This window comes from Camponotus vicinus, unplaced genomic scaffold (assembly GCF_025532165.1).
Source record: "Camponotus vicinus isolate PSW18456_S1 unplaced genomic scaffold, iyCamVici1.0 SCAF_4, whole genome shotgun sequence".
Taxonomy (NCBI): Eukaryota; Metazoa; Arthropoda; class Insecta; order Hymenoptera; family Formicidae; genus Camponotus; species Camponotus vicinus.
The window spans coordinates 7614038-7635274 of record NW_028141976.1 but is presented as its reverse complement, the minus strand read 5'-3'; the positions used below and the strand labels follow the sequence as shown (position 1 = coordinate 7635274).

Here is a 21237-nt window from a genome sequence, read left to right as displayed (position 1 = left end):
CCCTCGAAACCATACAACTTTTGTCTAAAACATTTTTCTCTATCTTGCTTATTTTTCGAGTTATTTGGCTGCCTAAGTTAAAATGGGTCACCCTGTATATATTTTCTAATCGACTATCTCAAATCGTCAAATATTTCATATAAATGAAAAAGATTTGTTTAATTTCACATATATTTTATTCAATATATAAAATTGTTATTATAGATTTTATTTAAAAATAATTTGTCAAATTGTATCGTATTTTTAAAAATATATTATCTTAAACATCAAGTTTTTCTATTTTTTCAAATTTATATGTGATACATTAATAATTGTATACTAGAAGCAATACATAATTGATTTCTAATTTTATTAACTTTAATATTATTAAAAAGTAATTTAATATATTTATGTCATTTGGAATTAATTAAATACACAAAAATTTTCTATTAGACATAGGAGAAACTATGTTAATAAATTAATGAAAAGATCAACGGGAGTACTTTTTACACGTGAGAATTAATTTTTTGGATTAACCGTCAAAAAAGAGATATTCTCTTACACACATGTGTAGATTATTAAAATATTAAAACAATTGAAGTTTAAAAAGAATTCAATTAGATTTTAAGATTTAAAGTAAAAAGCAAAATATTAATATTAGCTTCTAATTATTAGTTGATTTTTTTTTCTTTTTATTTTGTGATGATGTTTGACATTTCAGATGTGCCTATCGAATAATAAGATACAATACTAGACGGTTTAGTCAGATTTAAACTATATCAATATTTATATTCGTGCAGAGAATCATATTTCTTTTCATGACCCTTACTGTCGAGAAAAATTTCCACGAACACATCTCGGTGAACTAATTATTTCCTTATATATAATACAATAACTTCTGTATATAACATACAGTGTGACTATAATATTAACGCGTAAACATGGAAAAACATTGGATATTTGAAACGAATATGGCCAAATGCAGACATTGTGATCAAGAGTATACAGATTACATAGACAAATATAATCTTAAAGTACATATAACTCAGCATAATATATATATTTTCGAAGATAATTGGTTATGTCAATATTTCGAACTCCAAAACAATATGATGAAGTGCATGCTTTGTTATAAGGAATATAAGATTCAAATACTTCCTAAACTTAAGAACCATTTAGAACAACATGAATCTATGATGGACATAGGTAGAGATAAACAGAGTAATTTTATTTTATAAATATTTAAATTATTTTCAATTAATGCTAATATCAAGTGGAACTCAAAGCTTAGGTGACTGGTGATGGTGCTGATTTCAAAACATGATGTTCAAGATGCTACACTATGCAATCATTATCGATAATAGAGTTATTTTTAACACAGTGCTTTATGTCATCTCAAAAAAATGATACTTTTGATGTGTAATAATTCGCTTTGCGACATAATATAGAGCGATTAAAAATTAAATAAATTTAAGCAATTGTAAAAGAAAATAATATTGATTTTCCTGCATTAATATAATTTATAAAATATTTTCTAATCGAGCATCGCAAATCATAAATTTTTTTTTTTTAATGAAAAGTTCGTTAAATTTCACATATATCTTACATAATATAAAATTGTTATTATAGAAATTTCGTATAGAAATAATTTATCAAATTGTGTCATGCTAGTAAAAATAAATTAAATATTAAATACTCATTTCTTTAAATTTATTCATATGTGATACGTGATTAATTGTATACTAAAAGCAGTATATAATTAAAAGAACCTAATTTTATTAATTTTAATATCATTAAAAAATAATGTAATATGCTTGTTTATTTTATTCAGAATTAATTTAATACATATATAAAAGTTTTTTATTATACACAGAAGAAACTATGTTAAAAAATAATGAAAAAGGCAATAGGAATGTTTCTTACATCTGAGAATTAAATTTCTGGATTAATGTTTGATTAAAAAAGACATTCTGTTATATATATATATATATATATATATATATATATATATATATATATATATATATATATTCTATTATTAAACCAACTTCAGTTAAAAAAAAATTCAACTAGATTTTAAGTCAAAGTAAAAAATAAAATCTTAATATAGCTTCTAATTTTCAGCTGATTTTATTTTTTTTTTAATTTTGTGATGATGTTTGACATTTCAGATATGCCTATCGAATAATAATATACAATACTAGACAGTTTAGTCAAATTTAAACTATATCAATATTTATATCCGTGCAGAGAATCATATTTCTTTTCATGACCCTTATTGTCGAGAAAAATTTCCACGAACACATCTCGGTGAACTAGTTATTTCCTTATATATAGTATAATAAGTTCTGTATATAACATATAGTGTGAATATAATATTAACGCGTAAACATGGAAGAATATTGGATATTTAAAACGAATATGGCCAAATGCAAATTTTGTAATAAAGAATATAGAGACTACATAGACAAACGTTCTTACAAAATACACATGATAAAGAAGCATAACGATATTTTCAAAGAAAACGTTGATTGGTTATTTCAATATTTCGAACTCCAAAACAATAGGTTGAAGTGCAACGTTTGTTATCTCAAATATAAGATTAAAGTATTATTTAAACTTAGAAAGCATTCAAAAAAATATCATCAAAACAAATCTGAAATCGACAGAGGTAAAGATAAATAAATTAATTTTATTTTATAAACAAATTTTATTTTAGATTATTTTTAATTGTTGCTAATATTAAATTGATATAATATTCTGATTGTTGCATGTATTGTTAAAATATACTAATTATGATTTAGAAAATTATGTAAATCATGCAACCATTTAAATAAATGCATAGAAGAAAATATTTTTATTTATGTGACATTCAGAAATATGAATACATTTATGTATACGTTATTTAAAAATTGAATAATAATAATTTTAAGTATAAATATGATGTTAAAGGGAAACAATATAGGAGACAAGATTATTGGTGGATAAAATACTGCACATTAGAAAATGGTAAAGCACAATGCAGGTTTTGTGATTCATTTTATTATATAACTATTGACAAGCGTCATTATGAAAATCACGTAGCAATTGATCATAATGAAATTTATAATGAAATTCACGAAGAAAAGAATTGGATATGGCAATGTTTCGCACTCGGAAACTATAAGGCAATATGCGAGTTTTGTAAGAATCCTTTTTCTGTGCATTTACGTAGTAATTATATTCGAAGACATTTAGATGCAAACCATAAAGATAAAATGGAAGAGAAACAAGGTAAGAAAAATAAATTTATGTACGTTTATCTTTTTTTAATATATATATTTTGTGTGTGTGTGTGTGTATGCACAATAATCATTTACAAAATCAGATGTTCGACTTCCATATACATTATGAAGATTTGAGTCAATTTCAATTAAAGCTGATTATTATATGCAAATATAATAATTAATTTTATTACGTCTATTTTCTATTTAATTATAATTGATAGTTTGTAAAATCACACAGTTCAATAATCATAAAAGAAAACAATTGTGTTTAAATAATATTTAAATATCTAAATGTATTGTGATATTCGGATAATAAGTGATATAATTGTGCAATTTCATGAATTAACTAGATAATGCGATTGATTATAAACCAAGACTAGATGATATTAAAAATATTTTAACATTCATTTGTTTAATTACTTTGTATACTAGATGATGAATCAGGTCAAGGGATTCATGATAATGAGGAAACAAATATGAAAAGTCTTCTGGAAAGTTTCATAAACGATGTAATCCAAATGTATAAAAAATAAAAATAAGAAATTGGAAGATAACGAATAACAGGAAAATGAATAACAAGGTAAATTTATGTTATAAATATTTAAATAAGTCTTAGTTATACTAAACTTATAACTGGATATAATGAATGAGTTTTTAACTTCTGTAAGTATGATTGACAATTTACAAAATTGTACATGTAAATAATCGCGCAAAAAATTTTTCATATAAGATTTGAAAATCTGATATTTTACTCGGATATTTTTTGATAACAAACGATTTAATAACAATTATAAGATATAATCGAACAGTGATTGTGACAAGGCTTTATAATGCTGACACTACTTCAACAATTTTTATTTTTTTAATCATTTTGCATGCAGATGCTGAATCAATTCAAGATCAAGAAATTGTCGATGGCGCGGATTCCGAAACAGATGTTGAAGATAACGCTACATCAGATAGTTACTAATAATATAATCGTTTTGTCTAGAATTTATATAACCTTCACATTAAATGAAAGAAATGATATTTTTGATAGGTTTTTGCTTTGCGTTTGCAACATAATACAGTAATAATTTTATCAAATAAATAAGTTTGAAGAAATTAAATAAAAAATAATATAAATAAGTGCGAGAAAATAAAAAAAAATAATATGTTGACTTTTCTATTATTGAAATATTTATGTGTGATTATTATATTATTGAAATATTCATATATGCTGTAGTAGTAATAATTAATTACTTTAGTTTGTCAAGTTTTTATTCATTTAATTGTATGAAAAACGCTCGTATAATAAAAGTAGCATAGAAGTATTATCTGTATTAATAAATATCATATTAATTTATAATTAGTTTAACGTGGCATGCAATAGAGACTATAAAAACTTAATATTTCTAATTGATATTCAGTTTTAATTAAGTTAATCATGCATATCATTTCTTGATTGTCAAAAAAAACTATATTGTATAATCAGTATCAAACACACAACGACATAATTAAAAATTATTTTTTTGTATTTACGTCTGACTAGTTAGAAAATATGTTTTAACACACATAAGATATTGAACTTGAAAAAAATCTGATTGTATTTCATCTAGATCTGTAATAAATTATATGAATCATGCAATACATATTGGCCACAAACTAAAAAATAAAGTCATCTTGTCATTATAGATTCGATAACAATTCTTTACGTGCTATATTAATAAGAAAAGATATCAACTAAGTTTTTATTAATTTAATTTAGGGACGAATTTTTAAAGATGAATGATAAATACGGGAACAAAAAAAATTGTCATAAAATTATAAAATATAATATATATATATACATAATATGAGAGATATAAATGTGAGATATAAATGTTTTCATTAATAAATGCCATTTTCGAATATAAAGAGTTATGGTATAATACATTTGTTTAATTTATTAATATGTGCGTCTGTGTGTGTGTAATATAAATTAAAGCTGTTAGCTTCGAATCTGGTAGCCATTATGCTCATATTTCAGATCTCGTTACGTCTTAACTTGGTAATTGTAATTGTTCCCAACATATTAATGAATTGCCGTATAAATAACATAATGGGTATCACTTGTGATTATCATGTTTTATTTGTACAATTAAAGATATAAAATAAGAAACTATCAAAATGTTTGTCAAATCTCTCAAAATATTGGACTCTTTCTTGCGTTAAAAACAGAGAATTTATTTTTGTTTATTTTGCATTAAGAGTCAAAATTTAAATGTTATTAGCGACAAAAAAATGACACACAAAAAGATATGTGCGTAATTAAATTTAAAGTTATAATAACATTTTGTTAGAAAGTTAACTTAATCTCATGGAGATATATATTATGAGTCCAAACGATCTATAATTCGCAACAAAATAATGCAATTTTTATTATAATCAATTAATTCAAATAATTGCATAAAAGAAGAGTCCTTTAATCTAACACAAAAAGAGTCTTTTAGTCTAACAATAAGTAATATTCGAATCCGAATATATCATGGCAGGAATATTTCGGATATTTGAATTATATCTAATTAAATAGTAACAGGGGTTTACAAGTTAATCGAATAATAATCCTAGAGTAAAATTTTATAATATTAAAATTATTCAATCAATTCTTAATTTCTTAATTATTTATGTTCAGATGACTAATCAAGTGAAGCTCAAGGTATTTCGGCAATGGCGCTTTCCAAACATAACATTGAAGATAAAATGCTACATCAAACCATTACAATAATACAGCTATTTGTACCATAGCGCTTTAAGTAATCTCAAAAAAAAAGATGATACTTTCGATGTGTATTAATTCGTTTTGTATTTGCGACATAATGTAGAGCGATTACGAAATTAAATAAATTTAAACAAGAGATAAAAGAAAATAACATTGACATTTCTCTTATATATATTTTCTAATCGACTATCTCAAAACGTCAAATATTTCATATAAATGAAAAAGATTTGTTTAATTTCACATATATCTTATTTAATATATAAAATTGTTATTATAGATTTTATTTAAAAATAATTTGTCAAATTGTATTTTAGTAAAAATATATTATCTTAAACATCAGTTTTTCTATTTTTTCAAATTTATATGTGGTGATACATTAATAATTGTATACTAGAAGCAATACATAATTGATTTCTAATTTTATTAACTTTAATATTATTAAAAAGTAATTTAATATACTTATTTCATTTGGAATTAATTTAATACTCAAAAATTTTCTATTAGACATAGGAGAAACTATGTTAATAAATTAATGAAAAGATCAACGGGACTTTTTACACGTGAGAATTAATTTTTTGGATTAACCGTCAAAAGAGAGATATCCTCTTACACACATGTGTAGATTATTAAAATATTAAAACAATTGAAGTTTAAAAAGAATTCAATTAGATTTTAAGTCAAAGTAAAAAGCAAAATCTTAATATTAGCTTCTAATTATTAGTTGATTTATTTTTCTTTTTATTTTGTGATGATTTATTTAGTTTATTTTGTTTGACATTTCAGATATGCCTATCGAATAATAAGATACAATACTGGACGGTTTAGTCAGATTTAAACTATATCAATATTTATATTCGTGCAGAGAATCATATTTCTTTTCATGACCCTTATTGTCGAGAAAAATTTCCACGAACACATCTCGGTGAACTAATTATTTCCTTATATATAGTACAATTACTTCTGTAACATACAGTGTGACTATAATATTAACGCGTAAACATGGAAAAACATTGGATATTTGAAACGAATATGGCCAAATGCAGATTTTGTAATCAAGAGTTTACAGAATACATAGACAAATATAATCTTAAAGTACATATAACTCAGCATAATATATATACTTTCGAAGATAATTGCTTATATCAATATTTCAAACTCCAAAACAATATGATGAAGTGCAAGCTTTGTGATCGGGAATATATGATTCAAATACATCGTAAACTTAGAAACCACTCAAAACAACACGAATCTATGATCGACACAGGTAGAGATAAACAAAGTAGTTTTATTTTATAAACATTTAAATTATTTTCAATTGTTGCTAATATTAAATTGATACAATATTCTGATTGTCGCATATTGTTAAAATATATTAATTATAATTTCTAAAATCATGCATTTAAATAAATGCATAGGAGAAAATTTTTTTATTTGTGTGACATTTAGAAATATGATTATTTATGTGACATTCATAAATATGAATACATTTATGTATACGTTATTTAAAGATTGAATAATAATTGTATGAATATGATGTTAAAGTGGAACAACATAAGAGACAAGACTATTGGTGGATAAAATACTGCACATTAGAAAATGGTAGAGCACAATGCAGATTTTGTGATAAATTTTATTATATTACCATTTACAAGTATCATTATGAAAATCACGTAGCAATTGATCATAGTGAAATTTATAATAAAATTGATAAAAAAGAGAATTGGATATGGAAATATTTTGCATTCGGAAACAATATGGCAATGTGCAATATTTGTAAACGCTATTTTCTTGTAAATTTAAACAGTTCAAATATTCAGAAACATTTAGATGCAAAACATAAAGATAAAATGAAAGAGAAACAAGGTAAGAAAAATATATTTATGTACGTTTCTTTTTTTTTAATATATACTTTGTGTGTGTGTGTGTGTGTGTGTATATCTGTATGCACAATAATTATTTACAAAATCAGATGTCCAACTTCTATATACATTATGAAGATTTGAGTCAATTTCAATTAAAGCTGATTATTATATGCAAATATAATAATTAATTGTATTATGTTTATTTTCTATTTAATTATAATTGATAGTTTGTAAAATCACACAGTTCAATAATCGCAAATAAGAAAAATATTTTGTTTAAATAATATTCAAAGATCTAAATATATTATGATATTCGAATAATAAGTGATTTAGTTGTACAATTTCATGAATTAATTAGATAATGCGATTCATTATAAACAAAGATGATACTAAAAATATTTTAACATTCATTTTTTTAATTACTTTGTATGTTAGATGATGAATCAGGTCAAGGTATTCATAGTAATGCGGAAACAATTATGAATCTTCTGGCAAGTTTGACAAACGACGTAATCCAAATACATAAATATAAACAATATTTGGAAGATAATAAACAACAGGGAAATGAATAACAAGGTAAATTTATGTTATAAATATTTAAATAGGCTTTAGTTATACTGAACTTATAACTGGATATAATGAATAAGTTTTTAACTTCTATATAAGTATGATTGACAATTTATAAAATTTTACATGTAAATAATCGCGCATAAAATTTTTCGGTTCATGTAACATTTGAAAATCTGATATTTTACTCGAATATTTTTTGATAACAAACGATTTAATAATAATTATAATATGTAATCGAACAATTATTGTGACAAGGCTTTATAATGCTGAGACTCTTTCAACAATTTTTATTTTTTTAATCATTTTGCATGCAGATGCTGAACCGATTTAAGATCAAGAAATTGTCGATAGCGGATGCCGAAATAGGATATGAGGAGAAGATAATGCTACGTCATGCAATAACCAATAATCATTTTGATTACAATTTATAGAATCTTCTTATTCTTATTCTTATTCTTAAATAAAAGAAATGATATTTTTGAGAATTAGTTTTTTGCTTTGAGTTTGCTACATAATACAAAGTAATTTTATAAATACAATAAATTTGAGAAAATTAAATAAAAAATAATATTGATATTTCTATTATAATATTGGAATATTTATATATGTTATAGTAATAATAATATTCATATATATTCATATATTAGTATGAAATTTATATAATATATTATTCATGTATATATATAATATATATAATATTCATATGTTATTGTAATAAAAATTAATTAATGTAGACATCAAGTTTTTATTTATTTAAATGTATTGACGATTGTATAATAAGAATAAAATAAAAATTATTTGTATGCATTAATAAATATATTAATTTATAATTAGTTTAATATAGCATACAATAGAGACTAACAACTATAAAACTTAATATTATTGATCGATATTCAGTTTATGTTAAATTAATCATCCGTTAATCATTTTCTCTTTTTTCTCTTTTCGCCATCAAAAAACTATATTTAAAAATTATTTTTCTACATCTGAGTCGTTAGAAAATATATTTTAGCATATAAAATATTAAACTTGAATAAAATCTCATTAGAAATTGAGTTTTATCCAGATTTGTAATAAATAAAAATAATGCTTTGTTGAAATTGCAACAGGCTACGAAATATTAAATTAAAATGACAAGACAATTTTTTATTGCGTTACAGAGCGAGTTTATGAAAGTATGGGAAAAATAATTTGTATGTATTAACAACAAAACAATTTATGCACTGTATTCTAAATAAGAGCGTCAAAGGCACGTTAGCATAGGCGGCACGAGCAAATTAGCATGGCACGAGTGGACCCGTTTAAATTCAATTCGGCCAAGGGGATACCGTATCTGCATGAGAAAAGAGGACCCAATTTACTTAAACGGTGCTTCAAAAAGGACGTCCAAGCCAAATCGTCCTGGAAATATTACGCATGAATTCGTCTCTTCCGTGCCATTGAGTAGCGTGGCGCAGATGTGTTATGCGTCGCGCATGTTACGGCTTTGCGAAATGTTGCAACGCTATAGGGAGTCCACATTTTATACGATATTCCGCTGCGCAAATTACAAATAGACCCTTTTAAACGAAGATACTTCAGCGCTTTAGATCCATTATGGACAATATAACTTTTAGATTAAACTCTCTGCAACACTTTCGAAATCAGCAGGCTGCTTTGTGTCTACCCGCGCATGTTTAAATACATGCAATGAAGTTGTCTTTAATATCGTTAGAATTATTTCTACGCAAATACGAAGTTCCGACGTACGCGTAAGATTTTTTTACGATCTAGGATCATTAAACGGAAAAGAAATACACCTCGCGCCGGATCATTACTTTGTTTCGCTAATAAGAGTCCGCAAGTTTCTTCGGGTCGGAACGAACAGAAACGGACGCGCGAAAGAAACGAAAGAGGGTGAGAGGATGTAAACGCCACGGGCGCAATAATTACGTAAGACCCTCTTTCTCTATTACAATTTATAGTTCTCGTCGTGGCTCCTCGAGAAGCTAATCGCCGGCCGGATCTTTCCGGTCGATAGTAGTTTCCTCCGATTCCCCGTCGTGTTTCCCGACGATGCAGGTAGCCGTATCCAACCTCGGCAGGTGATTACTTTTCACAGTTACACCGCGCCGTTTCTCTCGCAACGAGCGATGCATTTTCCTCCCCCCGCAATTACTTAACCTGCCGTTGGCGCCGTTGGATACTGTCGTTGATGCGCGTTAGAGTCACTCGGAGATGAAAGAGAGAGAGAGAGAAAGAGAGAGGGGCAAAGGATCGACGGAAAGAAGAAGGATGGTAGCTCGTAAATGCGGAAGCGCGATGCGAGAGCGGTGGAAGAGAGCTGTAGGATGTCGGGAGCTGCTGGTATCTGAAGGACGAAAAGACATGGCTCCGAAAGAAACGAAGAAAGAAAGAGAGAGGGGTGGGGAGACGAGCAGAGAGAGAGTTGGCGATAGGATGATGGGAAGGGGAAGAGGAAGGGGGTAAACGAGGTACGGAACGGCGGCTTCAAGGCTCGATTATGTGATATAAAGTTGCCAGAGTGAGGGGTGACGAAGGAGGTCGGAGAGGGATGCACCCTCGTTGATTGAGCCGCCACCTCCAACGTGCCGTGAACACATGTGCTGGTGGCAACGCTCTGATTGGAAGCCAGATGGGCTCTTCAGCCTCTTACCTCCGAGCACAAACTCTCACCTCCACTTCCATCTTCTCCTCTTCCTCCTCCCCCTCCTCCTCCGCTCTTCGGCGGTTCCCATCTTCAGCATCTCCTTCTTCGATATCCGAAACTCACAGCCGCCGTGGATGACTATCCCGCGTCGGTTGCCGCCAGTGTTTCATCTGGATAGATGTCTGCGATTGCCACGCGATTGGGCTTAAGACGAATCGGATTTATCTGGGGGAAGAGAGTACCGATTGGAGTTTATTCGTTACATCTTAGGATTAATTCATCGCATGAATGCCAATGTTTGTGTTTTTACAAGTAAATCTAGAGTTTTATTATTTATTTTATTTGACATTTTACTTATATTGTATTTAATAAAATTTTTTAAATTCAAATACTCTTTCTCTCTCTCTCTCTCTCTTTAATACAGATGCTAAAATGCTAAAATAAAGCAGTGCGCGTGCTGTGTAGTAAATTAATGCCTTTTTATAAATAAAAAGCTATTCTTTTTCAAAGAAGCGAATAATTTTCGAGTTCTAAACTATTTAAAAAAAGGATTTTAAAGTAGAAAAATCTCATTTTATGTTTGACCACAAAGACATATGATGCAAAAAATTAATTGATTTTTAAATTTTAATAAAATCTAATAATCTCTCTAATATTTTCGCTAAGAAAAAATCGATTCTAAATAGCTTTTAAAAGATTTGTCATTCAAAGGTTATCCGGCGACTTTGGAACACCCTATACAATTGACCTATACAATGAAATATCCCCGAGTTTGGATAGTCAGATCGTACAATCGTAAAAAGTTTTCTAATGTGGTCGCCGAGAAAAGTTTGCAGTAAGGGTTTTCACGAAATGGTGCTATGCTTTATTCAAGCTCTCGCTTCCTTTCCTATTGCGCGCCAAAGACGCGGCTACGACAATCGTTCTAACGTGCCAAGAACTATTCAAAAAATCATTGGAGGAAGCCTACCGTTTTGCATTAATGGTGCCGTTTAAAGTTTGCGATCCCGCTTGGCCATTCTCTCTCCTGATACGTCGCGATAGAATACATTTTAACGAAACGAGAAAAACTTCATGCGCCTTGCAAAGTTAGAAAGTCCACCTGGAAAACATTTCCGAGTCTATAAATAAATAATTCTATAGGAAAAAATGTTTTGTATAAATATATACGTTTAAAAAAATATGTATTTCTCTAGACTATGTTTTTAATTATGCGTACTTACCAGCGCAAACACTAATGAGGAAAAAACCGAGACGCAGAAATTCATGGTATATTGATTGTGACAGTGATAGATGAGAATAAGAGACTTCCCAAGGCTTGTGTTCGTGGCAATTAAGCGTTTCGTGAAATAATTGCTCGAGTTTATTTAGCTTCTCTATCTGACAATGTCATTCGTGGTCGGCGTCTATTATGCACGATGAAGGTTCCCTTTTATTCCCTATCTGAGAAGTCTTAGAGCACGGGTGGTATTCTTCGGGATCAGCGGGTGGTATCGTTTTCTGTCTAATGCAGCGACAACGCTGTGACAACGTCATTACAGTATGTGGCTCGTTACTTTGTCGCGACGAAAAGTCGTCCTGATCTCATTCTGACGTGACAATCGTTGCCGCAACAACAATTGTAACACACAGTCTATTAAGAGAGAGTGTCCATAAAGAGTGTTCGTCATTAAAATCTGAGATGTTAGGCCTCTTCATTCCCAAGAAGATTTTCACATCCGAAATCAAATTATATCTTTTATCGAGTCGCGGAGAAAAACGCGACGTTTCTTGCGCACCGTGGTTTACAAATAGACATAAGAGGGCTTGTTAGGACGAGCGAGCGGGTGGACACAAAGATTCCCATCGTAGGGGTAGTGCAGTCGGGACACACATGCATACAAGGGAACCGTTCACTGGCGTGTAGCCGCCGGCGGTCCCCAGAGGTGGCGATCCTGTTGCGAGCCGAACCTGGCCTGTGGTCGCCGGCTTGTTAGATCTAGTTTGGGGTCGCGGCACCCGAGCGGGGGCAGGGGGAACGGCACGGTGGAGGACACCACTCTTCAGTAGACCGCAATCGGGTATGCAATTTACGTGGTGTCCGACCTCTCTGCGATCCTTCCCTCGTCTACCCGCCGCCTCGTCGAATCGGTGCTTCCCCCTATCCCTATGCTTTCCATCCCACGCATTTCGAGGATTCGCACTCGTGGACCAAAACGAAGGGGTTGGTTGCCGGCTCTCTGCATTCGATACGCAACAGTGAAAACGTCGCACACGAATGGGAAATCCCGACTACGGCACTAGTCGACGAAAAAGAGAGAAAGAGAGAGAGAGAGAAAGATAGAAGGGGGATGAGCAAGAGAGAGAGAGAGAGATGGTGGAGAGGGAGACTCGGGAATACGGTCTGAATGAGACGGAAGAAGGAAAAGCTGTAGCTGTCGCGAGCAGAAGTTGCTTACCGTGGGGGTCCGTTTCTTTTCTCGTAAAGGTAGCCATGATTTCACCTGGCCGGGATCTCTATAGCCGGAGGAAAAACGCTCAGGAAATTGGTAACAGGACGACTGCTTGAACACGTGAACTAACAATCTGTCGACGTCGAAGAATGTTTCCGTCGCCATTTCCATCACTTTTTCAAAAGATTCCGCACGAAACGCGTCGAACGGATAAAGAGACCACAAAAACCGTCAAACATTCGCAATAAATAAATTATATTTTATTATGTAATATGATTTATTTATAATGTCTTCTATTTCTCTGCAAAAGTACGAAGAATAAATTTCACGGGAAATGAAGAAGGGATCGTATTTACATTAGAGGTGAATGTAATTATTGCGAACAGTTTACGAGCTTTACATGATTATCCGTTCAAGGCCCCACGTGTTAAAATCTCAGGCCGTTCGACGCGTACCAATGCAAATGTCAGGTCGAACGGCATTATCCGGCGTAACGTGCATGTTAATCAGACGAGGCTACGTCGGGTGCCAGCACCGGTGGCATAATTCGCTCAATTTACAAGCATTATCGCGCTCGTTGCATTTAATCGCTGAAAATTAGGTTACACCACCGAGCTGACGTGACCACGCTCTGCTGCTAGCTTTTGCCATATTAAAACCTTTTTTTTTTACGCTTTTACACCGCGCCGCGTTTTTACGAAAGAAAATATAATCGATGATTAAAATGCGATATAAAGTGTTTTTAGTTTAAAAAGAGCGATTGTGTGTGTATGCGATACTGATAATTGCGCGATGTGCTTCTGTTTCGAAAATAATGATAAAAGTAGATTTTTTACCTGACATTTCTATTTTTCACCTGAAATTACTTCATGTATGTAAATAGAGTAATAGAAGTAAAGTCTTCCCTAAAAAACGCGTCGTCATACGATCGTCGGCGACACGCAACCAAACAGGCATCTACTTTCACCTCTATGAAATTTATGTATGGAAATATGTGAATAACGCATGTAGAATATCGTACCCGGCAGCTGCTAGCGTCTGCAACGACACGCATATATGCATATATATACACGCACACATACGTACACCCGAACATCTCATAGGAAAATAAATTCTAGCCTAGCGAAGCCGCCAGGATAGAAATGTGCGCTCGAGCGACTTTTTTCTTCAGTGACATATCTTACCGCTTTTCGTCACATCTCGAAGACATCATCATCGCAAATCCAGCATGTTCGACGAGGGGCCCGCAGGCACGATAAAGAGAAGCGATGAAGCTTTCTATTCACACTCGCGTACCTTCGGCACACACGTTGTATCAATCGCAACGACGTGGATTTTTTTTAGCCAGCAATACGTCAAGAGTAATCGCGTAGAAATTTTCGATTTTCACGGTTCTTCTTAATATAAAGGATACGAATCTCAATATGAACTAAAAAAATATACTTTACATCAAATATACTTAAATAATATTACTCGACGATAAAGAATTATTATAAATTTTTTAGAAAACTTCCCGAACTCTCTTATTTACTGAACATTATATGTAGATATTCACTCTTCGAATATGCTGGATTTGCGGCGTTTCCGAGATATGACGAAAAGTGATAAGGCCTATCTGCAAAAAAAATCGTTCGAACGCACATTTCTAGCGTGACAATTTCACTAGACTAGAATTTCGTTCAAAAAACTTGAGAAGTTATTTTAGTATATCTAGTATATTTTTATTATAGCGATTATTTCACAGGCTATAATTCTAGAATATGTTAGTTTACCTTGTTAACTCGGCAGTACTATATATATAAAGATTCTGCATATTAGTATTATTTTTCTCTAAGTAGACTTGAGTTTCCAATTTCCTCCTTATCAGGTTAATGTTGATGAAGGCGGAACGCTTTCAAAATCTTGCGCTTTCTTCTCTATCTAGCCTGTTGCAGGTGTTGTAGTTGTAGTTGATGCAGTTGTTGTTGTTGTCGCGGCAGTTGTTGTTGTCGCGGCAGTTGTTGTTGTCGCGGCAGTTGTTGTCGTTGTACTTTTACATCCCCTATAATTCCTAGGACGCCAATTCCTGTGGCCCCACCAAAAAAAAGTTTGTTCCTTCAGACAGAACAACATCTCGTTATTCTCCGGCACAAGAAATTATCAAAAATTATAAATTAATACTTACGGATTCCTGGAACATGGCACAGACCAGGATCGCCATGATTAGAAACACCACTGTCAACTTCATGTTGAAATTTTGCGTATCCAATGCTTACGCCGTAATGCAGATGCGCAGTATTTATATCGCATCGAATGACGATCTTTATTTGTTAAGCATTGACAATGAATAATTACACGCGTCTGTTTTGCCACTTGCGTAACATGTCATGTAATGAGACTAATTAATGATTTCACGAGATGTCAAATTGTTTCGCATTTTTGCCGACGTATGTATAAAATTTGCCACATGCGGAAGCGGTCTGACAATGTATTTGAATAAATTGCGACGTTACAAGAAAAAAAGCAGTTTACATTGCATTTAAAAAGAACAATGGCGTCATTTGTCATATTTTAGAATTGCGTTTCTTTCTAGACAAATAAATGAATAATAGCCAAGAGCTAAACAGCATATTGTAGCACAGTTGCAAAAATTGTTCGCACGATAAATCAATTTTTTTAATAATGAAAATATATGAAAATAAAAAAATATAATTATATAATATTCTAAAAAGAGATTGTGTTACACGTGTAACATGTATACGTGCGTATTTGTAGTATTCGTATGATAAAATTGATTTAATTTAATGGCATTCGATTAGAAATTAAAGTGCTTCCTCTATTGTAACGTAACTATAAGAAAACGAATTATTTTCGCCGTTATTATATTAGATTAGGGTATTAACGAAGTATCGCGCTCTTTTCCCGCCTGTAATCGGATAATACGTCGACAATGACTATCACGGGACGTATTATGGAAGGGAGTACAAGGCAAATCCGAGCCCTACATGCTTCCAAGTTATATGATAATACATTTCTCTCTCTCTCTCTCTCTCTCTCTCTCTCTCTGCCTCTCTCTTGATTTTTGAAGTGTTTATGTGATCTAAAATAATATTTCTCCGTTCGCCTAAATATATAAATTCTATTATAAATATCATTCTATTATAAATATCACATTACAAACCTACATTACACAGCCTTTTCAGATATATATATATATATATATATATATGTATATATATATATATATATATATATATATGTATATATATATATATATATATATATATATATATATATATATATATATATATATAGCAATAAATGTGACAAACATATATACACATATAAAAATTTAATGTGCAGTATCTAGTTCAAAATTGAAAAATTGTATATTTGCATAAAAAAGCTTTAATTCTTGTTTTATAAAATTATTTTATGTTACATTAAAAACAAATATATATGATGATCATCAAAACGTTAGAATTCTTCCGTTAAACAAAATTATTTAAATCAGAATTAAATTTGCTATTTTTATATAAAATAATAATACTTGTGAAGTAGTACTGTCTTTTTTAATTTATTTCGATATTTCTATCTTATGTTTTGTTATTAAAAAAATTTGAACTCTGAATTTTAATTGCTCAATAAACTGTGTACATAAAATTAAATTTAACTATGGACAATTTGTAATAATCAGGATTACAAAATCTTTTATTAATGTGTAATATTTTAATTTCTATAAATTAAAATTATCATTGTTATTGTTAAATTACTATTATTATTATTATTATTATTATTATTATTATTATTATTATTATTATTATTATCGTTAAATCTCATATTGTTAAATTTGAGAATTCGAAAACATACATATATTAATAATATAAAGATTGATTTTTTCCAAAAAAGAACTTTGTTGCCCGATTATTTAAATTTATGTATTTTCAGGAATTACTAATTATATTTGAATTATAAATTATAATGACAAATTTGAATTATTAAAATCTGAATATATGTTACTTGCTGAACCAGACTGACTTAAATATTTATAACTTTATCAACTAAAAATAGGTTACATATCTAATTAGAATATTTATAACATTTGAGAGAAACGTCAAACTTTTAAATTGTATGCGATTATCGATACACGAATGTATATTTAGGTATAATTCAAAAAAGATAAAGTAGTAATATTCATAAAATTTATGTAGGAATATTCATAATTTTATAACCATTTAATAAGTAAGTAATATTCATAAATTTATAACCATTTCTTTTATTTTGTAAATTTGATATTATTTGATCTTATTTGATTTTATTTAGATTTGATTGTCGAGAATACGATATTGATGCGATAAAACCGAATAAATGTTTTATTAAATTAAGAGAATTGCTAATAATGTTGAAATATTTTATAGCCTGCGATATTTAAAATCTTGTGTTTCATATTGAAAGCCTTACTTACTATCTCTTTAACTTGTTGTAACAGCGACATAAGAAGCATTATTATTATTTATAATAGATTTATATGTAAGCAAATGAGAAAGGATCTGAATAACTCAGTGGCCCGACAAGCAAAAGACTCGATTCCAGATTCAGCGACTTCGGCTTGATTTTTCTCGTTTACATCTTCTCAGGGGGATAAGAGGAATATTAGAAATCTCGAAAATTGAGATTTAATATTTACTTGATTTAACCAAGAAAAATTATCTTTTATCTTCTATAATTATGAGCATTTTATAACGTTTATCCATAATACTCGTAACTAATACGAAATACAAACATTGTGATAAATATGAAAATAAATTTATTCATATATATTACAATGAGATTTTGTAAATATTTATCTATAATATTCGTAACTTATATATAAATACATTTATTTTCATAGCTATCACACTGCTTGCATTTTATATTAGTTGAATTAAGTGAACATTTCAAAGTACAATTTCTATTTTTATCTCTTCTATCACTTGAGATAACCTTGTCATAAATATAAATATTTTTACAAATTATCTATTCTTTAAAAAAAATGTTTATCTCTTAACAACGTTTTCATGCTTATGTTGAACTGTTATTTTGTACTTTTTTTATTTTGTTGATTCGATTGCTCTATACAGCATAAATATTACTGGAAAGGAAATATTACAGCGAGCATTAACGTATCTCATTTATTCGATTTCTCGAATGAATTTAATTTTCATACGGATCACAAGTTAATATTAAAATCTCCGCTCTTTATTTAAAGCTCCACATAACCGATCGACTTTTTAATTAAAAGTGAATATTTCTGTTTTTTTTATTAAAACGCAATAAACGATGCATATATTATGAGCACTAAAACTCTGTTAAAAGCTGTACGCTGAAAAATCGCGTTTAATTATATGAACTGTTATTACATTTTTAGCAACAAGAATAACGTATTAATAATTGATATGAATGATATACAATTCGATATATTAGTGGTTTCACACAAAACAAACGCGGCGAAAAATAAAAAAGCGATGCCACTATCGATAAATGCAATTTTGTTTCAACAACGTAGCGCGTTCCTTCTCCATATTACATATACTGTATTCTCTTTTTTTATAGGCTTTGTTATACGGGCAATTTTTTTGAAAATATACGCTTCACACGCGTACATACATGCACACACATACACATACACACACTGGACCACACGATCTTCGTGATCGTGCGCGGCTGGCGCACGTGCGTGATTGGCAGAAATTCATTTCGTGCGATTTACATGTCGCACGGAAATTACGTGTCTGGTGCGCATTTGCGGCATGAGGCCCTTTGTTTAGATGGCAAGGTTTGTCATCGGTTCTCTCCGCGTTGAGTTGAATTGTCGTACGAGATAGACAGAATACAAGAGTGGCATGAGAGGGTGACTCCAAGACAACCGCTGGAATATTGGGCGCAGATGCACGCAGCCGTCAAAATTATTTACGATCTTGATAATATCCACAAGGTGTTTAAATCCGAGCAGCGGAAATCCGCGATGCCCCAATAACAGACTTTGATGATGTGTTTTATTTTTTTTAACGATAACTCGTATTTTTCTTATGCAATTTAAATCAACGCACGAACGAGTTGTTGATTAAAATTATATCCTTCGAAAAGAAAATGTCTTTTATAAATATTTTTTCACGTGATTTTGTACACATAATTTTTTTCGTTAAAAACGTCTACATGTTATATACGTAATTAATTAATGAGGGCAATTAATTAATGAGGAATATAATGAATGTTTGCAGAAGATGATAAGCACGCTTGGTAATAAACTTCGAAACAGATTCGAAGCAAACATATAAATGTAATCAAAGAATTATTAGCGCGGAATAAGGAGTTTTTAATCGGATTAATGAAGCATTTATTTAATTGTGAATATCGCGAACACATTTTTAAGAGACGAATACCTGTCACATGAAAGGGGCAATTGCGTGTGCGCGTGTCGCGCCGATTTCACGCGCGACTATCAAGGACACGAACCCGCGATGTTTGCCGATCAAACAGACTTTTTAACGAGATGAGCGCGTGCAGCCTGTTGATGGAAAAATATTGAATGAACGTAAGCTCTATTGTCCTACTGTCGAAAGGGCGGCCAGTTTGCTCGCGTTGAATCGCGAAGGGCTCGTATTCCGATGGAGGAACGCAACCCTCCGCTGATGGCGAGAATACAAGCCCTTCGCGATTCAACGCGAAACAAGCCTATTCAGGCGGGGTATCGAGTGCTCCTGACACCGATTCATGGAATATCAATTTAATGATCAATTTAATGATCGCGATTATCAGGGCTAGAATTTCTCCCGTGGAGGAAACTCCGACGATCCGAAAATAAGTCAGGTGTCATTACGTTAATATCTATCTCTAGTGCCTGAATTGAACTTTGTGGTTTCACAACATCTTAATCTGAAAATTGTATCTATTATCTGCATTTTTAAGTATATAATATATAATTATTTTTAATTAACTTTTAATTAAAAGAGAAGAGGAAGGACTTGTTACAGTAAACACATACATTTAAATGTAGAATAAATAAATAATATACAATCATTATTTTTTCCTGCATACGATTATTGACACGGCAGCTTGTGGAAATTCAGATAGGGAAATATAGCGCGGCGGTTTTCCTCGATCCCTCATCTTTTTGAAAACAAAACATACTGCCACGCTTTTGTATTACTTGATTACTTGATTACTTGAAGATGATCAAGTAGATTCGTGAAAATGCGGTTTGGAGATGCAAATTATGTTTTAATAATTTTTTAATAATTTTTTGCATTGTGTTTCATTAAAACAGGATCTCTCATTACGTGATATGTGCGCTGTTATTGTATTTAAAACTCATTTTTATCATGTCACCTGCTGAATCTATTTATATTTCTATCTTCTGACATGTACAGTGAACTATGTTTGCTTTTCTTTTTCTATTTACATTTTTTCTATGTTATTATGTCCGATACACTGAAGAGGATCTGAATTAAACCAAAATGTTTGTCTCTTTCAATCATGATATTGTAATATTTCATTACTTTATTAATAATTACATTTTCATTATTTGCGTTTTAATTACTATTACGTTTTTTTAGTCCTGATATTCTTTTTCCTTATTTACAGAATTTTATTTCGCGGACCTATAAATATTTTGAGGAATTAGGTATTTTAAATTGTGTTATAATCTTATGTTATAGTCATATCGATACTTTATATTAAAAATATAAATAATAATGAACATATTACAGTTTAATATGTA

General features: G+C 30.2%; 1 protein-coding gene and 1 long non-coding RNA gene across 4 annotated transcripts; one reads left to right on the top strand and one right to left on the bottom strand.

The window, feature by feature from the left end:
• The first annotated feature begins 2303 nt into the window (after positions 1-2303).
• On the top strand, positions 2304-4479 carry LOC145971033 (uncharacterized). The gene is made up of 4 exons (XM_083098241.1): positions 2304-2650; positions 2932-3252; positions 3678-3825; positions 4127-4479. Exons 1-3 carry the CDS (start codon positions 2371-2373, stop codon positions 3776-3778), a joined length of 702 nt encoding a protein of 233 aa, XP_082954367.1. The 5' UTR covers positions 2304-2370; the 3' UTR covers positions 3779-3825; positions 4127-4479.
• A 4850-nt stretch (positions 4480-9329) lies between these two features.
• Positions 9330-15811, bottom strand: LOC145970527 (uncharacterized). 3 transcript variants are annotated; one of them, XR_014438519.1, is made up of 4 exons: positions 15664-15811; positions 13506-15593; positions 12038-12169; positions 9330-11292 (listed from the first exon to the last, which is right to left on the bottom strand). It is a non-coding gene; the product is annotated as an uncharacterized LOC145970527 (long non-coding RNA). The 3 variants fall into 3 exon arrangements; XR_014438520.1 differs by having other exon boundaries at positions 9481-11292; positions 12291-15593; XR_014438518.1 differs by lacking the exons at positions 9330-11292; positions 12038-12169 and having other exon boundaries at positions 15196-15593.
• Positions 15812-21237: the final 5426 nt, after the last annotated feature.

Excerpts from the sequence above, each read along its gene's own strand:
- LOC145971033 (XM_083098241.1), top strand. The coding sequence starts at position 2,371 with ATGGAAGAATATTGGATATTTAAAACGAATATGGCCAAATGCAAATTT. Across the intron at positions 2,651-2,931 it reads CAAATCTGAAATCGACAGAG|GGAAACAATATAGGAGACAA; the intron begins GTAAAGATAAAT and ends ATGATGTTAAAG. Across the intron at positions 3,253-3,677 it reads TAAAATGGAAGAGAAACAAG|ATGATGAATCAGGTCAAGGG; the intron begins GTAAGAAAAATA and ends TTTGTATACTAG.